Genomic DNA, 23,646 nt, shown 5'->3' with positions numbered 1-23,646 from the left:
TTCAAATATTTCTAGTTTCCATTCAATTTTTATTGGAAACATGTCATCTAATGTTGAAGAATTTTGATTGGAAATTGCAAAGCAATTGTTTATCCAATATTCTTTAAAAATGTATCAAATGTGTTAATAGTACTTGAATGTTTATTACTTAGCTAACTTAGCTCAAATTTTATATCTCATACATTATTTTATTTAATAAGATTAAGACAAGGTTTTAAAAATCTAAAATATAACATAGATAAATAATATACATTATATTATCATAAATAAATTAAAAAATTATATTTTTGTAATAATAATTTAGTATGGATATTGTTAAAATGCCTACTAAAAACTTCTATACTGAAATAAGGCCAATCTATCACATTTTAAAATCTGTACCTATTTAAACAATAATTTCTTTTTTCTATTTTACTATTATTCATAGATGTTAATGTATGATTAATAATTTACCTAATTAGTATATAATACTTATTATATTATTTTTAATTTATTGAGTTGTTTAGTTTATACCTCAAAATTAATTTAAAATTTAATATTTGTCTCCAATAAAATAGATAAAATTATAGTTGTTAATAGAATGGGCTTAAAATAAATAGGTCCTTTAACCTGATTAAAACATGAAAATACCTATTATCTATTTTGAAAAATAATAAAAAATATATTATTTATTTTTGTTAAATTTAATGGTTGTCAAATAAATAAGTTTCTTTAAAATTATTTGTCATTAATATTTAATGTTAAGACTGGAGTAGGACTAGCTGTGACATAGATATTGTTGTTTTTTAGATGGATAAGTCATAAGCCATTAAGTGATCAATAGGCCAATAGGGAAATCATTAACATCTTTAACAACAAACTTACCAATAGCAGAATTGAAAATATCAGGGTTTGTATAAATAAATAAACTATAAATCAATTGTATTTTGTTATTGAAGAAGTAGTATTAAGTAGTTTCTTCTTTTTTTTAAACTATTTTAGCGTCCTATTAAAAGGATGTCATACCCACATGTGTTGTCTGTCTTACGTACGTAAAAGGTAAAACATAGGTATCACATTTGTGTTTAGTTGAATCAATTTTATGCCCATACTGCCATTTTCGAGCATTGAGCCAAATACAGTTTTAAATGATACAGTATTATACTTTTTTTTTTTACTATTTTGTACAAGTGATAAAATGTTTTATACACCTCTTTCCACCAAATATGACCAACCCAGTATTTTCTAGCCCCCCCCCCCCCCCCCAATTCAATTTATCTGGCTCCGGCGCTCCGCCTATGGTAAGTAATGTATTTAAATTGAATAATGATACGAGTAAAAATTGAATTACTTGGCATTTTTGTCTAGTACTAACTCCTTTTTAAATTTAATTTTTTCACCGACTGGAACTCTAGAACATCATTAATAGCTTTAGGTTTTCTTCCTCTAACTTTTTCCACCATTTTTTATACAACTTATTATTTTGAGCTAATAAAATACATTTTACAGCAAAATAATATGATTATATCTTTAAAAGTTAAATAAAAATGTAAAAATATTTATAATTCTTAACTTATTATTTATCCAATATATTTTAAACAACACAATTATTATTGTTTTAGTATCAAGACAGTAGGAAGAATAATATTAAACAATCTCCACCGTTTAAATAAATTGATTCGACTGTTAACAAAAATATTAATTTTTATTCTTGGAAATTACCATCCATATAAATCTAGTATTAAAAACCATCACCGACATGCTCGGACAAGCTTCTAGGATTTTGCTATTTTTTTCTATTGATATTTGCATTCATCCACCATATAATATGGAAAGGCATAGCACGGAGAAACGTAATGTTAATCGTCACCAGAAGCAATACATTTAGTTTACTGATAATGAATAGCGATATTGTTAGGTTTTTATTTACCTTTTATCACTTTATTTTGGTTATACCGGATATATGGTATTGAGTCTTGTCACAGTAGACAATTCGACACTGGTCAAACGCATAGTTGGTTGTTTTTTCGTAAAAATATGCTTTTTAAGTTTTTTTATAATATTATAAGTAAAAAGCATTTTTTTTTTATAAGACTAATAGGTAATAGGTATAATAGACATAGTCGTGAACGCGTAAAGGGTCACTAGCCAGTAGCCACAACACCAGGTATTATTTACAGCCTTACAACCTACAGGTGATATCATTCGTTATATTCGTCGTCGTTGTAACCATTGGTAGGTACTTGACATGACGAACAGTTTACAGTCGTGCTAAGTATCGTATTTATTCATGTTTCTCCAGTTCCACGCTCATATCAAAAATAGTTTTAATCGTGTTTGGGTGGGTGTAATACATTTTTTTTTTATTTATACAAAATTGTACATAATACTGTCAAGTTAGGTATTAAAATTTGAAAGCGACAGTGCTGGCGAAACGGATCTCAATAACTACGTATTTTTACATTTTACGATCACTAATATAATATAGCAGCTGGTACCTACCTATATCAGATATCTTGTCAGATTACGTATGCGGCTGGTTGTCGACTTGTCGTACTGTCTTTATGGGACCCTGGTAGCCGGTGGCGCTTAAATTGACGGTCTTTACTTTTCTGCTACACAACAATTATTCCTTTATAATAATAATAATAATAATAATAATAATGTATCGGTATAGACACCGTACAGCCAATACTCGAGGCGGTTCTGAGTCCAAATGTATTTATTTTTATTTTATTGAAATAAACGCCAAATTAGCTCAAGTAGGTACTGATTAGTGATTACTGATTAGTATGGTCTTAAATCTGAAAAGGTAAATAAATAATGCACAATTACAAACATATTTTGTGCCTTGTTGTTGAGATGTTGTAGATGTTCTATAGAAGTAGTATTTAAATACCCAATAATACTATTAATACCTATTAAAATATTAATAAAACATTGTTACTGTTGGCGCCACGTCCAGTCCTACTTTTAGAATTCGCTGTTATCAGACACGACTCGCGAGATGTTGATGACGGGAGAAGGTTACCCGGCATAATATGTATATTGTGTATGTATATAGGAATTAATGATAAAAACACTACAAACCAGTGGCGGATTTGAGGGGGGGGGGAGACGTGGCGATTACCCCCCTCCCCCTTGGGATTTTTTTTTTACTTGAATTATATATTATATTGATTATTCATAGAATATGAAATTCATAAGTCATAAACTCATGGATGCGCAGAACGAACCGATTTTCGTCGAGCCGTGGCGTAGCGTTCCCTCGCTGAATATAGTGTATAGTATCTATATCAATCTATGATACAAATTCGCCCCCTCCTTAAATGAGCTTCAGATCCGCTACTGCTACAAACTCGTACTTAAGAGGACGTCGCACCCGCACGTGTTGTCTCCGTCTTACACACGTACGATATAATAAATTGTTGTTCGCCAATTTCAATAGTGTGCTTTTAGTTTTGATATTAGAGTGAATTTACCTATTATCAACCTTTTTGGCAAGAACTTTATCTGTGTTCTATCGTTAGTTTTTTACGATATTTTAATTTTTAAGTGAGTTATGCGTATAAAAAATATAAATAATTGAAAATGCTCATAATTCACTTAAAAATTAAAATATCGTAAAAACCCAACGATAGAACAGACAATGTTCTTACCTAAAAGTTTAAAGTTTAATAATAGGTAAATTCACTCTAATATCAAAACTTAAAGCACACTATTGAAACTGGTGAATGAACATATACTATGCCGTACGTGTGTAAGACGGAGCACGGAGACAACACGTACGGGTGTCTTCATAAATTAAATGGCAAAATGTCAGCACATCCGAGTTGCGTCCGCGGTTTTGTCACGATATATCCGAGTTGCGTCCCCGGCATAGGCGCAACTATGATTAAAATTCAGAGGAGACTACATCCCCCTCACAAAACTATGAACTTAAAATATCCAATAGGGGGCATCCCACCGCCCCTATGGCCTATACATACAATCACAACACATTTTACAACAATTTGTTTTTTTATGTATATGACATTATGGTCAGCAATGTAGGCCAATAATGAAAATGGTATACTCTATTACTCAACATTTTATACACCAACCAGGTCTTAAAATTATGTGCAGTAGCGCACGCCACACACCATGTGCAATTGCAAATTTAAAAGTGAGCAGTATTTTTTTGTATTTTATAAATTTTAATTTGATTAATATATTTTAGAATAATAAATAATTTATAATATATAATTACAATTTTTAACCACACCATTTATACAAATGACAGTCCTCAGTCTGTAAAAGTGGGAAGAAAAATTTGTATATTATTAATTAATTAATTACTTATTAACCAGGACGCAACTCGGATATCGCGATGTCTATTTTTGTATTTTGGGACGCAATTCGTATGCAGCCCAAAATGTAATAAAAGACAATACCACAGTCCACAATAATATAAATAATAAAGAGGACGCCATACCCGCATGTGTTGTCTCTGTCTTACTAACGTACATCATAACAAATTTTCGTTCAGCAGAATACATTTTATGATGTTAGCTTTACTGTTAGAGTAAATTAACCTATTATCAAATCTAAAGGTAAGAATATTATCTAGACAATGACATATGATTTTATTGATATTATTATTTTAAAGTGAGTTATGAACATTTTAAAGTTGTAATATTTTACATAGCTATATAAATAATAATATCAATAAAATCATAATTCATTGTCTAGATAATATTCTTACCTTTAGATTTGATAATAGGTTAATTTACTCTAATAGTAAAGCTAACATCATAAAATGTATTCTGCTGAACGAAAATTTGTTATGATGTACGTTAGTAAGACAGAGACAACACATGCCGGTATGGCGTACGAGCTTAATATAAATAAATATCAACAGTGTTAGTGTTAGATACTTTGTAATAGTATAATACATACATGATAATAGATACCGTATGACGGCAAACAAGACCGACGAGTGCTTATAGCTAAGGGCTAAGCGGATATGATATCGGCGGCGGCGGCGACGACTGTGACTGCTGCGGACTTACTGCAATGACGTTGTATACACGTATTGATATTATATTATATATATGTCGATAGCCCGTCGGGCAGCGCAACGAGAACAGACGCAAACAGTTACGTCGGGTTCTATCGCCTTAAACAATGAAGGCACACAAAATAAATGGCAAAAAGTACGCGCGACGCACTGCCACGTTGTGTGACCTCTGCAGAGCGAACGACTTAAAAATGCGCGGGTACGCGATGGAGCGGCACGACGACTTAATATACAACGCGTCGTCCGAACACGCGGTTTTGGGCGGCTCGCGAATAATAATAATTTATAAACAAAACGATAGTCGGTGTACACGACGTACCGCCAGCGACAACGGCTTGGTATAACGCGTACGTAAGCCGGCAAAAACGGCACAACGACTTGGAGCAAAATAAACGAGTTGTCCACGCGGTTTGATTGCACAACACAGCGCGAGGCGGCGAGCGAACGCAACGATGCGTCGAGCTCGACCGCCTGGAAAAAAGTAAAAGATAAGTTTAAAAGGCTGGCGGCACAGCTTATAGTCAGCACTCGCGGCAGACGGGATGGCGGCGAACTTAGGAAAGGGGGTAAAACCGATTCTAGAAGATTCGACACCCGTTGCACTGTCTAGGGAGATTATAATCGTGATGTGGCGCGATAATATAGATCCGCGTTCGAACAGTTATTGTTGATACACTAAGCTCCTAATTATAAGTTATTGGCTTTAGTGACACGAGTACAACGCGACCAAGTCTGACCAGGAATGATTTCAATTGAATATTTTATAATCAAGCAAATATACAATAATTTTACTTTTTTATAACAATGATGCCCTAAATGAAATAATTATTTTTTCATGTGACACAAACGTAGCATTTTTAAAACAATTAGATTTTGTATTCATGGATGGTAGGGGAGACCGGGTCTAGTTGTAACATGGGGTAAGATGTAACATAGGCGTTAAGTATTTGTAAATTGCTTCTATAGAATTCTAATAGATAGCGTTAGATTCATAAATAAGGATTATTATATGTTTTGTTGTTATCAGAATCATGTTGTAATTATTAAAGCGATAACAATCATAAAACTAATTTTATCAGTAAATAGTGAAAATATTTTGTTATCTTACTATTCAGTTTGTTATCACAGTTTTAAAACTTAATCACAAGTTTCAGTCACACTTCGATCCAAATGTTGTGCAGATTTAATTGCAACAACACTCATTAGCGTAAGTATTATATTACCTTTTTATTTACAATAAATATTAAAAAAGTCATGTTGGGATACAATGTAACAAACTGTTTGGGGCTAGTTGTAACACATTTTTTATCATAGTGTTTATTTTAAACAAATTCACCATTTAATTATGTCACACATGAATAGTATTTAAATAACATATTAATTTATTATTACACATTTATACTTTTATAGAACTTTCAATATGCCTAGACACTATATAAGAAAAACAAATAGAGGATTCACAGCAGAGTTGATTAAAGCTGCTGCAGATGAAGTTATCATTGAAAATAAATCAGTAAGAAGTACTGCAAAAAAATATGATTTGTGTCATGTCAGTCTGTCGCGGTATGTAGCAAAATTTAAAGCTAGTATGAACAATGGTGATGTTAGTACACTAAATGTAGGATATAAGGGGCCTAAACAAGTATTCAGTGTAGACCAAGAACAAATACTATCTCAATACATAAAAAATTCGGCAGATATGTATTTTGGACTCACCCCCCGTGACATTAAACAACTAGCATACCAATTTGCACACAAACTAGGCCTGAAGTATCCTGAGGTATGGGGAAAAAACCTTATGGCTGGGCCTGATTGGTTTACAAAATTTTTAAAAAGAAATTCTAGTCTTTCTCTCAGGCAACCAGAAGCAACCAGTTTATCCAGGGCCATGAATTTCAATAAAGCTAATGTAAATTTATTTATGGATAAGTTTCAACAAGTGTTATTAAAATATAAATTTGAAGCTCAACACATATACAATATTGATGAAACAGGTGTAACAACAGTTCAAACACCATCCAAAATAGTTGCTACAAAGGGGAAAAAGCAGATAGGTGCTATAACATCAGCTGAACGGGGTGTTTTAGTTACTATGTGTATAGCAGTAAATGGAATCGGTTGTGCTATACCACCAATGTTTGTTTTTCCTAGGGTCAAATTTCATCAACATTTTTTAAGGGGAGGACCTGCTGGATGTGTTGGTACAGCCAACAAATCTGGGTGGATGCAAGGTCCAGAATTCTTAACATTCATGGAACATTTTGTAAATCATGTTCGACCAAGTCTTGAAAAAAAAGTGTTGGTGCTTTTAGACAACCATGAGTCACACTTATATTTGCCTGTGATTGATTTTTGTAAAGATAATGGCATTGTTTTATTATCATTTCCACCACACTGCTCACATAAGCTCCAACCACTAGACCGTAGTGTATATGGTCCTTTTAAAAAATTTGTTAATAGGGAAATGGATCAGTGGATGACCATGCACCCAGGGTCTAGAATGACAATATATGATATTCCTCAAATTGTGGCTGGGGCATTGCCCGATGCAGTATCACCTCGAAATATAATGAGTGGTTTTAAAGTTTCTGGTATTTGGCCATTTGATAGAAATATTTTTCGAGAAGACGAATTTGCACCATCCTTAGTTACTGATGTTGACGAACTGGAAACACATCAAATAAATCAAGATACTCATCCTGAACAAGAATTAGTCAACAATCCTGAACAAGTCCTGAACAGTCCTGAACACAGCAGTCTTGAACCAGAATTACACATCAGTCCTGATCAAATTAATGTGAGTTCAAATGCTGCTATTCAAGCGTCAAATGATAATTGTTCAAATTCTAATATTCTAAACCAAATACTGGCTGATAATCCAATACCTTCAACAAGTTCCGATATGATATCACCAGAAAGTATTCGCCCATATCCTAAGGCAGTAAGAGAACAAAAATTAAATAAAAAAGGTAGACAAAAAGGCAAAAGTGCTGTGTTGACTGATACCCCAGAAAAGAACGAAATAGAAAAAAAATTTAAAGCAAAAGCTGTTAAAAGAAACATTTTTGAATCAAAACAAAAACAGAAAGTCAAAACTACAAAACGCAAAAAAGCTAAAATGACTAAGGAAAACAATTATACTTCAGATGAAGATGAGACATTTTGTTTAGTGTGCATGGAAACTTTCAGTTCAAGTAAACCAAATGAACAGTGGATTGAGTGTAGTAAGTGTAAGTTCTGGACTCATGTAGACTGTGCAAGGGAATGTAAGAGTCCGTTTTATAGGTGTGATAACTGCTACTAAAAGACTGAACAATTTAAATACCTAATTAGCTATGTTTTTTTATTATTCTTAAGTAATGAAGGTTCCTCTAACTTAATACTGAAAAGTGATTTTATTATAATTAATTTTTTTAATATGTTTATTATTATTATTATTATTTTTATTTTTAATGCTGTTATTAATATTATACTCATGTGTAAAAACTTACACATGACACAAAGAGCTATTTTATTTTAAATTATTTTGTTCGTTATTTTTTAATATGTATACCTACTTTTATTAATGTTATTATTTTATTAATACAACTTACTTATGTGTAAAAACTATTACACATGACAGAACTATTTTATTTTAAATACCTAATTTATATGACTATTATTATTATTCTAACAGAATTGTTTTATTTGTTTTTTGATAAATATAGAAATTAAACAATATATTTGTGTGTGTTACAACTTACCCCACACCCTGTTACAATTTACCCCACTACTGGGGTAAAATGTAACAAAAAAAAAATTATGATATTCAACTTTATATTAATTTAGGTGTTTATAACTAAGCGCCTACAAAGCATAATATGAAACAAGACAACATTCTCTATCTATTGGTATAAGAAAAAACTGATAGTGAATATTATTTTCTAAGATACAGCCACAAAAATTAAAAGTGTTACAACTAGACCCGGTCTCCCCTACTTTTAACTATTGTGATAAAAAAAGACATACTATATTACATTATTGACAAAAAAATCAAAATATCTGGAGTAGTAGCTAAAAAAATTATTTTAGATTTTGAAATAGCGATGCATCAAGCTGTTTATGAAATTTTCCAGAAACCGAGGTGTTTGGTTGTCGATTTCATTTGGGCCAAGCTTGGTTTCGTAAAATACAAAACATAGGTTAAGCGTCACAATTTAATTCAGCAGATGACGATACAGGAAAATGGTTGATGCATAATTTTGGAGTTTCTTTTTTCAATCTTTAGGAAGTAGAGGATTGTATTTGTTTTACAGATTATTTTATGACAGACAAACCTTAAAAGTAAATATCCAGCAATCGCAGAATTTTGTGAATATTTAATTGAAAATTATATATCAAATAAATAATAATAATGTTTTTCCACCGAAAATATGGGCGAAACAATCATCAAACAGAAATACAGAATACATACAACAAACGCATGTGAAAGTTTTCATTCGGATTTTAATTCTAATTTGTATCACCAACATCCACACATTTTTTAAATCATTGAAATTTTCAAATTATTCCAAGTTAATAAATTATATAAAAATATGAACTTCTATAATAGTAAAATCAAACACATAAAAAAAAAAAAAAAAATTGTATAAACCAAAAAAAATTAATCAATACGACTATGTTCAACATTTAAGTTTCAGAAATAAACCTCAAAAAATATAATTTTTTTTTATCATATTAAATATTTTATTTATTATATTATAAATTATATTATTATATACAAAATTCACTATGCAGTACGGCCAGTACCTACTTAATATATATTTTTTACAATTATGAATTATTATTATTATATTAGAATGTATGCCAATATCATATGATATAACTAATATTGAAAACTTATAAATTATATTATTATATAGAATGCAGTGATTACTTATATATTTTTTACAATTATGAATTATTAGGTTCTGATGAATGTATTGATTTTACAATGATGTGTGTTTTTTTTTATTATTATTATTATTTCGAATTGATGTGGACTGTATTTAAAAAAATGGTAATAAATTAATGCATGCACTTTTATGTAATAAATGTTTTATATTAAATAATTATTATATAATTATATAACTATATTCGCGACTGAGGTGGGAAAATACAAAAGTCACCGATAAACTTATCGCTGTGCGTACAACAATAATAATATATAAATAATATAATACGAATGATACGACACAAACAAACGGATAATATTTTGGGATTAGGACCATAACAATTATATTTAAATGTATGACGGTATAGGTATCATATGATATAACTGTCAATTGATATTAGATTGATAACTTATAAATTATATATTATAATGAATAATGATATACGCAGTGTAGGAACTTACATACGTATTACGTACCTTTTTTTATTGTGTAGGAACTTAGTACTTACATTCGCCCAATCAGCGAATCCGTGAATTTATTTCAATTGCATTTTTTTTTATTAGTATATACGCGTTTATTAATATTATTTTACATGTGGAATTTTTTTTCTATGTATTTAGTAATTTAATATATTTCAATGGTTTCTACTATTTTCTAGTCTCTACACAGCGGCGATCGGTAATCAGTGATTTATTTTTCATTTATTTTTTTTAAATAAAGATTAAAGAATTGTATGAAAAGCTAATATGCTGATCACATCTTTGGACTAAAATTATTGTAACAATTGTATTTCAGCGTGCATGCAGACAGCGCACTTTGTTAGTTAAAAATACGTAGTGTGACATCATGTGTTTTGATTTTAAAACGTCAAAAAATGTATAGGTAGGCACTAGGTACTGTAATACTGTAATATAATTTAAGAAGAATATATTACGGAGAAAATATTTGAAAGATTGCTTATACTATATTGACAACACAAGTAGAAAAGCACAAAAAAAATGTGAAAATATAGCTTACAGAAACGACGAGAAACAATAAGAAAAAGGAGTTCTTATGGAAGTTTTGGACAAAAAAAAGACTGTAGGTAAAATTAATAATATTTAAGGCCTGGATTATTATGCTAAAAGTATTGTTAAATATTCACATATAATAAAAAAAAAATTATAACTTATTCATTTTTTTTTTTTTATTGAGGCTCTTTTAATAATTTACGGAGCAGACAGTCTAAAAAATCAACCAAGTGTATGATTTTATTATTACTTTTCCATGTACGTGTGCATAATTCAGTATAATTAAAAGAAACAATTTAAATTAACAAGTTGCCACTTGGCACACGACAGAGACAGACCCGACGATCTATACATATAAACAATAATGAATAATATCTGTGTTCTCTCGTTGGCTTTTTATAATATTTTAATTTTTGAGTAAATTATGAGCATTATCAAATATTTAATAATTTCATACCCATATAACACACCTAAAAATTGAAATATCGTAAAAAGCCGACGAGAGAATACAGATAATTAATTTTGGTAATCTGCGCCACACTTTTAACTTCAATTGTTGGAATTTACCAACTGATAAATTAACTGATATCGCATCAGCTATAGACAGTATACGATAATACCAAATAATTTAGTCTCGTCTAATAATAATAAAAAAAAATATCGAACATATTAACAGTAGTATCGAGATGTTTACAGTTTGTCCGATATTAATCGCGCCTGCGTTCACATTTCATGTATCACGTTTAAAAATTATATAAAAGTTTAAATAATGAATAAAAATAATGATGAATAAATTATTAAAAGTACCAAAGACAACGATTTGTTATTATTTTCAAACTTTACAGATCGAAAAGTTTATGAGTCTAAAAATTGTTAGTATTACTGTTATTTCAACTATTTATATATTGAAAATGTAATCATTTTCTAGAAATGTAACCATTTAAATTAACTTGATTGATCAATGATTAAAAATATAATATATTATTAATCTGTAAAAAAAAATGTATTTAGTTATTTAAAAGTGGCGCAAATTACCAAAATTAATTTTTGGACGTGGCACAAATTACATAATTTTTTTTTTTGGGTTGTTTTTGGCGCAAATTACATACACCCCTATTTAGTGGTTGTTAGTCATTATTTTTTTCATTGAATCTCGGATTTGAATCTGAATCATAAGTTGAATACATGCTCTTTGAGCCCATCTTGTTTAAGCCGAAAACCCTAAGATTAGGGTGTCAATTGCCTCTGCAGTTAACATTTTATTTAGTGATTGGTATATAAACATAATACAATTTTGTAACTGACCATTTATTGTTTTCATACAAACGTTAATTTAATTTTTTCCGTTTGTTGCGTGCAACATATTAAAAATGTCCAAAAATTTAATTTTGCAACAGGCTGCGGCCTGTGGGGCTCTGTGCAACTGCAGAGCTCGAACAGCCTTCGAGCCGGCACTGAATATATTGTTAAACCATCATATATGTTCAAGCGAACGTACGATGTTATATGCCTTGTCGCCGACCGACACACAGATACTTAGACACACACATGCGCAACCACCTTATTATTTGTTTATTTGTATTGTTTTATTTTTGTATAATAGCCTGTGCAACACCATATTTAATTTTTTGATGTCACTAATACAAAAAAAGTACTTATCGTTTCAAAACTCATTTTTTTTGTGTTTTTCAAACTTGGATAATTTTTTTGTTGTTTTGATATCGAAAAAATAAAAACAATATTTCACTTTTTTAAATCTCCTATTCTAATATAAAAATCTGGTTGCTTAACTTTGACTACAACCTCAGTGGTCCGTGCCTGCATGACTGTTTTTAGTGTTTTTACTTTGTTGTACGTATGTAAGACAGTGAGTGGTGAAAAATCATGCGGGTGAAGCGTCCTCTTAATAAATTAATAAGTGCACCCTATAATATTTCATAATTTTAAAGGGTCTTATAGTTGGTCCGTTCAAAAAGGTCTATTCAAGGAGCTTGAAAAATTACTTTTAATCAACTACAAAACAAATAAATGCATCAAATTATATTACTGCCAATTAGATTATATTATTATAGTGAATTTTTTTAAAATATTTCTTTTAATTGTGTTATTATCAATATTTTAGCTACATGAAATCAATCATAAATAATAAATTTACAAATATAATAATTTTAAATCCAAATTCAGATGTTATATCTTTTAGTTGTCTAGTAGCATTAAAAACGGTCTACAATCAATATTCCAATACATATTACTTGAATATTCTGGATACCTACCATTACAATAATTCAAATACCTAGGATATATTTTAATTGAACATCTACTTCAATAAGGCTCAGTAGAACAAATATATGCCAAGCGGTTTTTAATAATACATTCCCATGATTTAACATAACCTAACCTTGAGTACTTAAATATTATTATATTCTATGTATACCAATAAAAGTTTAACCTTTATGGAATGTTAACAATTTGGGCATTCGATACCAACCGTTCTTAAAAATATTAATGCAGGATATTTGTGTAGTTTAAAAGGAAATGAAGGTTGCCTCCATATTAAGTCAATTTTCAATTTTTTACATTGTCCCAAATATTGTTGCCCAGATGGTGGACAACTTACATTTAACTTTATATAAAATATAATATAATAGGTACTATAAAATCTGTATTTATTATGCCGTAAGATTTCTACTTTTTCTTTTTAAACATATCTAAACTACAACAACAATATTATTTATAAGGTTTTAGTTTTTATTTATTGGTTAATACAAAAATTATAAATTAATAATTTACAGTTCAATTTATGTACAACTTAAATTTAAATAAATTTTATGATTAAATGAAAAAGGTCTAAAATCAATGTAAAATTTAAACATATATGTATAAATAAAAAATATTATTATCTACCATATAATAATATTGTAATAATAAATAAAATTATACACGATCATAGTATGTTTATATATATATATTATATATATACAAAATGCCAAAGCTTATAAAATACTTTGATTCAAAATTATTAACTCATTCTGAATCAAGTCAAAACCAAATATCAAATGGATAGAAACTTAGATATTAACATGTCAAAATTGTATAAGAATAATGTTAATGAGAATATAACATGTTTGTGGTTGGTGGGGAATTACGACTAAGGAACTTTTCACACATATAAACATACACATCTATGTATGCCCATTGCCCATGCTATTTTTAAGGGCAGTGGTGGTTTTCACAAATACTTTATTATGCATTATTGTTATTTTATTTAGTTCTGTTAGTAGTTTTCTATTATTTTGTGCGTCTGTGGCGAATGAAGAATTTAGGACTGAGATGGATCATTGCCCAATCAGACATTATTTCAGAACCATACTATACAGATACATCTATTATGTTATAATTTGATACACAAATGCCTACATTATAATATAGACATCTGTGATTAGTAATCATAGATATTTTTTTATTAATAAGTGTACATCAAAATAAAACTGCCATTAGTGAATCGCAAATCAGTCTTTTAGTCAATAATAATAATTTCTTCGTCTGCTGGACCTAACATAGGCTGTTTATTCTCAACTCTACTAGTTTGACTGCTGTGTGAGTGCTGAGGAATAAAAAAAACAACTTGTTGTTCTTGCTGTTGTTGGGTTTGTCTACTGGTGGATGGAACAAATTGATGATTATTAGCATTGTAGGAATGTAATGCAGAATTACTGTAAACAAAAATAATTTTTTCCGTTTTAGAGATTTATTTAACTTGATTACCATTTTTATTCTACTTACGCAAAAATTGGTTTGGGATTAAGAACAACTAGATTTTGGCCAGTTAAACTGTTTTCTTGTGACATAATTGAAGAACTCTAAAAATAAAACAAAATAGTAATATAAATAGTTTAAAAAATAAATCTTATATTTGAATCTAAACACTTTAATTTTTCATCATAGATGGAGCAAAATTTGTAATTAATGCATTTGTTAAATTTTAATTCATATTACTGAGAATCATCAAGCTATAAAAAATTATACAATGACCAAAAATATAAGGTAACTATTGACAAAAGCCATTTAAACACAATTTAATTAACAAAAATTTTTTTTTTAATTATTATTTATTAATATACCAAGTAAAATTAGTCTATTTTTATACTGTATCTTAAGTAGAATACACTGGTCATGTGCATCACAGCTGTCGACCGTGGAAGCTCAATGGGTGAAATCAATAGCCGACATCAATCAATAGACTTATAAATTATAATATTAAATGTGTATTGTTCCAGATGCAGCTATAAATTTATTTAATTTTTCAGGACACCACAATATATGTACACTATTTTTTCAGTTTCCATTAGCTACTATTGTAGGATTTTTACAGTCCAAAATTGGTCAAAAACACGCTGAGAAAGCCGAGTGAACAGTGTTCAAGCTCTACGATTCAAATTATTAAATATTATTGAAGCACTAGAAGAATTATAGAAAACAGTAGCTGACACAATAGCCGAAATGAAGCTAATAATAAAAATAGATCATACATCATTATACATTTATACTAAGTGTTGAAATTGGGTATGACATATCAGTTTAAGTCAACATAGTACGTAACTATAAACAAGTAAAAAAGGTTTAATATTTCAAATGATATGCTACACGGCTTGTTGTTAATAATCTATCAAAAAAAAGATAGAATAAATAATCGATAATAATAAATATTTTTAATTACCAAGCAAGGTGGTACTTTCTGTATATTTTGAATAGACAACTAAACATAAATAATAATAATTGCCTATTTCTTAGACATAAGTCTAGATAATAATATATTATATACCTACAGTGATACAATGTATAAGAATATATTGAATATAGTCCTAAGACATAAGGACATATTATTCTGTGGAAATTCACCATAGTTGAATATTTACGTTCTTAGAAAATAATTGGATACATTATATAATATGCATACAATATAAATCCAAAATCATTATGAATTTTCTGTTTTGTAATTTTTTTTTAAACATAATTATGTTTCCCTAAAAACCTGTTTAAGGGTCTAGTAATACAATATACCTACGAGATTAGTAAGGAAAAACATTTAGTAATAGTCAAGTCAGTTAAGCTGAAAAAAGCATTAATACCTCAATGAATGATCTGGGAATACATAGTCGAGTATATGATATATTAGGTTTTCCAACATTGTTATTTGCAGACTGGCTATTATGCTGTGTTTGCTGAGGGTTTATAATAGTTTGTTGTCGACTTATTTCTTGTCCTTGTTGACGCTGCAATGGATTTTGCCGGACTTGATTATTACCAACAGATGTTTGTCTTATTTTTAAATGCAAATTCTTTTTGCTATTGGTCATATTATTGTTCATAGTTGGCATACATTGAACATTAGTTAAACTGTTGGGATATAAAGCATTATTACTATTAACAAAAATAATTTTTTTCTGTTGTAGATATTAATTTAATTTGATTGTAATTACTCATCATTTGGTCTGTTAATGTCTTTCAACACTGGAGTCGGATTAATTAGACTGCTTTCTTGTGGCATAATTGATGAAGACTAGAACATGAAATAAAAAAAATATATTTTAAAATTTATATAAGGTGTATGTAGTTCTGAAGGTCACGAAGTTCTGACAAATGAAGTAACTTGTGTTCTAATCAATATTTTTAAATTTTTTTTTACATAAAATGAATAGACGTTTGTATTATACGTGTATACAAACTTTTTTAATTTAATTTTTTTTTGTACAGAAAATAAAAAATGTTAAATTTGATTTAAATTGTTTTGAAAAAATTCAAAATAGCTATTTTATATTGTAAAAAATAGTTTAAACGTTTACAGTATTTAATTTGAATAATTCGCTCGTGACTTATGAACATTTAAATATTCGTTGAACTCTGCTACTGATAATTTAACAAAACCAAAAATAAAAACCAATAGTCATAACGAAAAAAATTATTTTTTCAATATGTTTATAAATTGATTATTTTGATTTTTTTCAAAAAAAATTAAATAAAACTTTTGTAATACATGTGTAGTATAAGCGTCTATTAATTTTATGGAAAAAAAAAATAAAAACATATTGATTAAAACACATATTCATTAAAATTTATTTAATTTGTATTAAAAAATAAAATCAGATGAATTTGATTATTCTAAAAAGTAATGAAGCATTGTGGTTGGCTTCTATATAGAAAAAAGTATTTCTGAATATTGACTATGATGAGTATTGATGAGAAATAAACCAGTTTGATGCTTAATAATCAAAAAAATGATTGTTATAGTTTATATAATTTTATGAAAATAGATCATAATGATCATATATAATTTATATTAAGTGTTATAATTTAGTATCATATAGTAGTTCAAGTCAACATAGTAAGTAACAAGATACAAGTAAAAAAGGTTTAATATTTCAAATGATATGCTACACGGCTTGTTGTTAATAATCTATCAAAAAAAAGAAAGAATAAATAATCGATAATAATAAATATTTTTAATTACCAAGCAAGGTGGTACTTTCTGTATATTTTGAATAGACAACTAAACATAAATAATAATAATTGCCTATTTCTTAGACATAAGTTTAGATAATAATATATTATATACCTACAGTGATACAGTGTATAAGAATATATTGAATATAGTCCTAAAACATAAGGACATATTATTCTGTGGAAATTCACCATAGTTGAATATTTACGTTCTTAGAAAATAATTGGATACATTATATAATATGCATACAATATAAATCCAAAATCGTTATGAATTTTCTGTTTTGTAATTTTTTTTTAAACATAATTATGTTTCCCTAAAAACCTGTTTAAGGGTCTAGTAATACAATATACCTACGAGATTAGTAAGGAAAAACATTTAGTAATAGTCAAGTCAGTGAAGCTGAAAAAAGCAGTAATACCTCAATGAATGATCTGGGAAAACATAGTCGAGTATATGATATATTGGGTTTTCCAACATTGTTATTTGCAGACTGGCTATTATGCTGTTTTTGCTGAGGGTTTATAATAGTTTGTCGTCGACTTATTTCTTGTCCTTGTTGACGCTGCAATGGATTTTGCCGGACTTGATTATTACCAACAGATGTTTGTCTTATTTTTAAATGCAAAATCTTTTTGCTATTGGTCATATTATTGTTCATAGTCGGCATACATTGAGCATTAGTTAAACTGTTGGGATATAAAGCATTATTACTATTAACAAAAATAATTTTTTTCTGTTGTAGATATTAATTTAATTTGATTGTAATTACTCATCATTTGGTCTGTTAATGTCTTTCAACACTGGAGTCGGATTAATTAGACTGCTTTCTTGTGGCATAATTGATGAAGACTAAAACATGAAATAAAAAATATATATTTTAAAATTTATATAAGGTGTATGTAGTTCTGAAGTTCACGAAGTTCTGACAAATGAAGTAACTTGTGTTCTAATCAATATTTTTAAATTTTTTTTACATAAAATGAATAGACGTTTGTATTATACGTGTATACAAACTTTTTTAATTTAATTTTTTATTTGTACAGAAAATAAAAATGTTAAATTTGATTTAAATTGTTTTGAAAAAATTCAAAATAGCTAATTTATATTGTAAAAAATAGTTTAAACGTTTACAGTATTTAATTTGAATAATTCGCTCGTGACTTATGAACAATTAAATATTTGTTGAACTCTGCTACTGATAATTTATCAAAACCAAAAATAAAAACCAATAGTCATAACGAAACAAATTATTTTTTTAATATGTTTATAAATTGATTATTTTGATTTTTTTCAAAAAAAATTAAATAAAACGTTTGTAATACATGTGTAGTATAAGCGTCTATTTATTTTATGGAAAAAAAAAATAAAAACATATTGATTAAAACACATATTCATTAAAATTTATTTAATTTGTATTAAAAAATAAAATCAGATGAATTTGATTATTCTAAAAAGTAATGAAGCATTGTGGTTGGCTTCTATATAGAAAAAAGTATTTCTGAATATTGACTATGATGAGTATTGATGAGAAATAAACCAGTTTGATGCTTAATAATCAAAAAAATGATTGTTATAGTTTATATAATTTTATGAAAATAGATCATAATGATCATTTATAATTTATATTAAGTGTTATAATTTAGTATCATATATTAGTTCAAGTCGACATAGTAAGTAACAAGATACAAGTAAAAAAGGTTTAATATTTCAAATGACATTATCATAATGTAAATCAAATGAATAATTGAAAATTAAATATTATTTTATTGGATATTATATTTTTTTCTGACAATAGCAAAGTGATATGCATTATTATACAAATTAGTAAATGTAATTCTATAGATAATAATTGCATTCCATTGTATGTGTGAAGTGGTTTCCAGTAAATTTAAAGTAAGTTTTAAAGCTATTTAAAATATTAAGTACATACTTGAATATTTATTAGAAATCTTATTAGGTATCATCTATAAATAATTAAAAAAATAAATTGAATTATGTTTTTTAGTTGTATTTAATTATCCAAGGACTTAGATATGCCATATTTTTTGGTTCTCAAAATCAAAATATATTGAATAATAAAACTGTACCATCTAAGTTATAATATGAGCATGGAAATATTACAACATGAATTTGAATTTAATAACATGTTATTCGAAATAGTTAACGGTACCTAAATTTCAAGAATTCTTTAAAAATTAATAGTGACTAAAATGATAAGTTGAACTTCTAAGAATTATAAATAATAATGAAATTAGTTTAATGTTTATAGTTAATTTAAAATTTAAAATAAAAACTTAATTTTATCAACAATTTATATTGTACTAGTAATCAATATATGTTATATGTTATTTAAATTTGATGTGTTAGTACTTTATTTGTATATTAGAATATAAATTATAATATACTACGAGAACCAACAATAAAAAATTAATTAAATAAACTAAGTTTTAAGTATTTAACACATACCGATTGGTTTGTCAAACCATTGTGATGAGCGTTCATCGACACTGCCACACTCTGTGGTATATCTGGGGCTGTCAAAGTGTGTGGAGTAGTATTTTCTGGAACTGAAATAATTTCAGAGTGGTATGTAATCCAGGCACCTGGTTGGTTGTAACGTTTAGTTCGATTGATTAGAGGTGAATATTCATTTATCTTGTCAAATGGCCAAAAATCTGTATAAACTGTATCAGGTGATAAATAGCGCTTTAGGTCATTGAGACTGACCACAGTACAAGAGTCACTATTGTATAAATGCTCAAAGATGCCCATAATTTTGAAACAGAACTTAAGATAAGCCAAATTCCAGTTTTTAAGTTCCACAGATCGTAATAATAGGTCATTAGTTTGACCTTCAAAATATAAAAGTGGAATATATTGTTGATTATATTTAGTAAAGTATGGAATAAAATCTGAGTTTATATTAATATAACCAAATTGTGTTACGTGGTCATGAATATTTGACTTAACTTTTTTATAACACACGTTTAAAAACTTATAAAACTCCAGGGCGTCTTCTAAACGGACAATGTAATCTTTGCTGGAGATGAAATCATGGGGTCCATATGCATAATTACAATATTTTTTGTTGATTTCGTTAAATAATTTTGCTTCAGAATTAGTAATATAGTAACCTTTCACTGAAAAACATTTATAAACTTCTGGATTGAAGTAGTGTAAATAGGACTGGAGCAGATGAGTTTCAGCCATCCGCACAGATACAAACTTCAAGTTTTGATTGTTACATTTACGTATGATGAATGGAATGTGGTGTTCTTTGATAGCTATCCAACCAAATCTACCTAAATTGCATATGATTGTAAAATAAAACTGTCTTCAAAGAAAATTTGAAAAACATGTATTTTATAATTTTCTTACCTTTAATACTATCTTGATAATCCATGGTGTTATCTTGAGAAGATACTTGTGCCATTATGTATCAACCTAATAAGTAAGAACATATATTAAATGAAAAATATAATATCAATTAAACTTTTGCATATTTTTAATGTCAATCATACATTTTTTTATTTATATTTTGTAACTGTAAGACTAATTCTCATTGATAAGTTTCAAACATTTTAAAATAACATATTTTTTTTATATATACATATAATCAATATTAATCTCATACTATGTGAATTATTACAATAATTCTCTTGTACATTTTTATCTAAACTAATTTAAGGACGATATTGATGACTGTATTTTACTATTCAACAATAAATATCATTTAAACTTATGCTTTTAGTTTCAAAAATAGAATTTTAATAGAAATATTAAACTTATATTTCTGTCTTGAAAACTGATGATATGTATATATTATCCACAGATACAAAAAAAAATACTAGATAGCCGACTTGGAAATGATTTTGAAGCCGATAAAATTGGCGAAATTCTCTCATCTAAGAGATGAATGTTTACAAAATATATATTATGATGAAATGATAAACCGTGATAATGTTACACAGACTTCTATCACAGGATTCAAATGAATTTTTTCAATTTTTATAGAAGGATATGGAAATATGTGTAAAACAGGTAGATTAGTATACGCATTGGGCAATTACGACAAGGAAAGAGCTAAGTTTTAAAATATACTTTTTTTTAAATTTTTATTTCTTTATATATACTTTTTTTTAAATTTATTTATCATTTTTCCATCATTATAATTGTCTCTTATTCGGCCTATGGTTGTTCTAATAGATTTAAAAAAGAAACAATCAATACCTTTTTTCAAGTCAGTATTTTATTAACTTTTTAAAATATCAAGATTTTGTGCTTATTAAGAGTGTGTGTTTATCGAAAAGATGGAAAACGTTTATAAAAAACGTTATTAAACATAAAAAAAAAAATAATCAAAAACGAAAACAAACAACAACTTTAAAACCATAATGAAAAATCCGAAAAAATGAAAATAATGTTATAACAAAATCAAAAATGGAAACAAAAATTAACTATACCACGAAAAAATTTATACAAGAATTATATTTCTATTATAATTAAAAAAAAAAAAATTGTTATGTTTAGTAATGTATGATTAACATTAAGTTATAGTTTATAAGTCATTCTTGGTTATAAACTTATAACTTTATATTATTAAATATTAAACTATTATTATTTATTAAATAAAAAACAGCTTGTTTTAATTTATGTTTTATCAGTGTTTATCTTAACTACATATTATACTTACTATTAAGTACTTTACTCATGCACTTTTAAAATTTAAAAACATTTTAATTTGAAATTTTGAATTTTCTAATTATTATACATATAAATTATAATTAAAATTAAAATATCCATATGTGTAATTAGTCCTTTAAGTTAAGGGCTAAATTCCTAAAAATATTTTATCACAATTTTTTTTTTAATTTGATTATTATTTATTGTTTTTATTGGTGTTTACAACTGATTTGAATGATTACTTGTTTATATGCACATACACTTACCATTTACAAAAAATTATGTTTTTAATTATAATATTTTTAAAAATATTAGATGTTCTGAAAAAAGTTTATTAGATAGCCATATATTAGATTTGGTGACAATTATATATAAAGAATATTTAAAAATTAGTTTGCATTTTGTTACAAAGACAAAAATTCCACAGTTGTTAGTAGACAAAAAAAAATTTAGTTAATTTTATTTAATAATCAATAACTTTATCTTTATTTTAATTTAAGCCACAAAATATATACATATATATCAATGTACTTATTTGATGCACTTTAAATAGTACATATTTTTTAAAATTAATAATTTATAAATTAAAACTTATAAATCAACAAAAAAATGTAATTTGTATTGTTAATATTATTTAAAATACAAATTATTTTTCTATAATTAGAAAATCAAATTATGAATGTAATGTTTTGCCAACTGAAAACAAGCTGTTTAATCAGCTGCAGCAATGTTGGCTTTATAGTTTGCAATGGTTAATATACGGAGTACCTTATCTAGTATTATATAGAAGTCTGTGTAATGTTAAGTAATGTAAGTATAATTATAATCATAAATTATATTATTATTTTAGTTAATTTAATAATAATAATATAATTTATTACAACAGAAATACAATGTAGATAAACATGTTCAATAAACAAGTTTTAAGCTTGTCCAATAAACACATTTTTGAATTCGGTTGATCTGAGTTTATATTAAAATTTTAAAAATGAACTAAATATAAAAATAAATGTTTATGTAACGTCATATTACAACATAATAAAGTAAAAGAAAAAAAGAAAAATAATTAATTTTAATATAAGAGAAAATATTATTAATGTATTTTTTATACTCGATGAAATAATCAAAATTGGTTAAATTAATTAACGACTGCTCTAATTATTGGATTAATTCTTATGATCAGTCATCAGTATCCAATAACATCTAAAAGAGTAAAAAGTCAAATAATGTATGTACATTCATACAGTAATAGCCCTTCTAAAGCATTATCGACTACACTAACACGAGGTAGAAATATTAAATGTTGTCAGTAAAAAATCAAAATTAAGTAAGCTAATCATTTTTATGAACCAATATATAGTCTTATTTGTTAAAAATTATTTTATATTATATTTATATTTAAATATTAAAAAATATTTGATTCATTATACCTTACTTTAGATAATGTAAACAAATTAGGAATATAGTATTTCAAAAATAATAAAATATGTATATAAAATT

General features: G+C 27.2%; 1 protein-coding gene across 1 annotated transcript; it reads left to right on the top strand.

The window, feature by feature from the left end:
- The first annotated feature begins 6,026 nt into the window (after positions 1-6,026).
- Positions 6,027-8,758, top strand: LOC132928006 (uncharacterized). The gene is made up of 2 exons (XM_060992567.1): positions 6,027-6,245; positions 6,449-8,758. The coding sequence occupies exon 2, from the start codon at positions 6,459-6,461 to the stop codon at positions 8,340-8,342; it is 1,884 nt and encodes a 627-aa protein (XP_060848550.1). The 5' UTR covers positions 6,027-6,245; positions 6,449-6,458; the 3' UTR covers positions 8,343-8,758.
- The last annotated feature ends 14,888 nt before the right edge of the window (positions 8,759-23,646 follow it).

The sequence above is a fragment of the Rhopalosiphum padi genome, chromosome 3, assembly GCF_020882245.1.
Source record: "Rhopalosiphum padi isolate XX-2018 chromosome 3, ASM2088224v1, whole genome shotgun sequence".
NCBI lineage: Eukaryota > Metazoa > Arthropoda > Insecta > Hemiptera > Aphididae > Rhopalosiphum > Rhopalosiphum padi.
The sequence above is the reverse complement of the archived record's forward strand: the minus strand, read 5'-3'. Positions and strand labels throughout refer to the sequence as shown.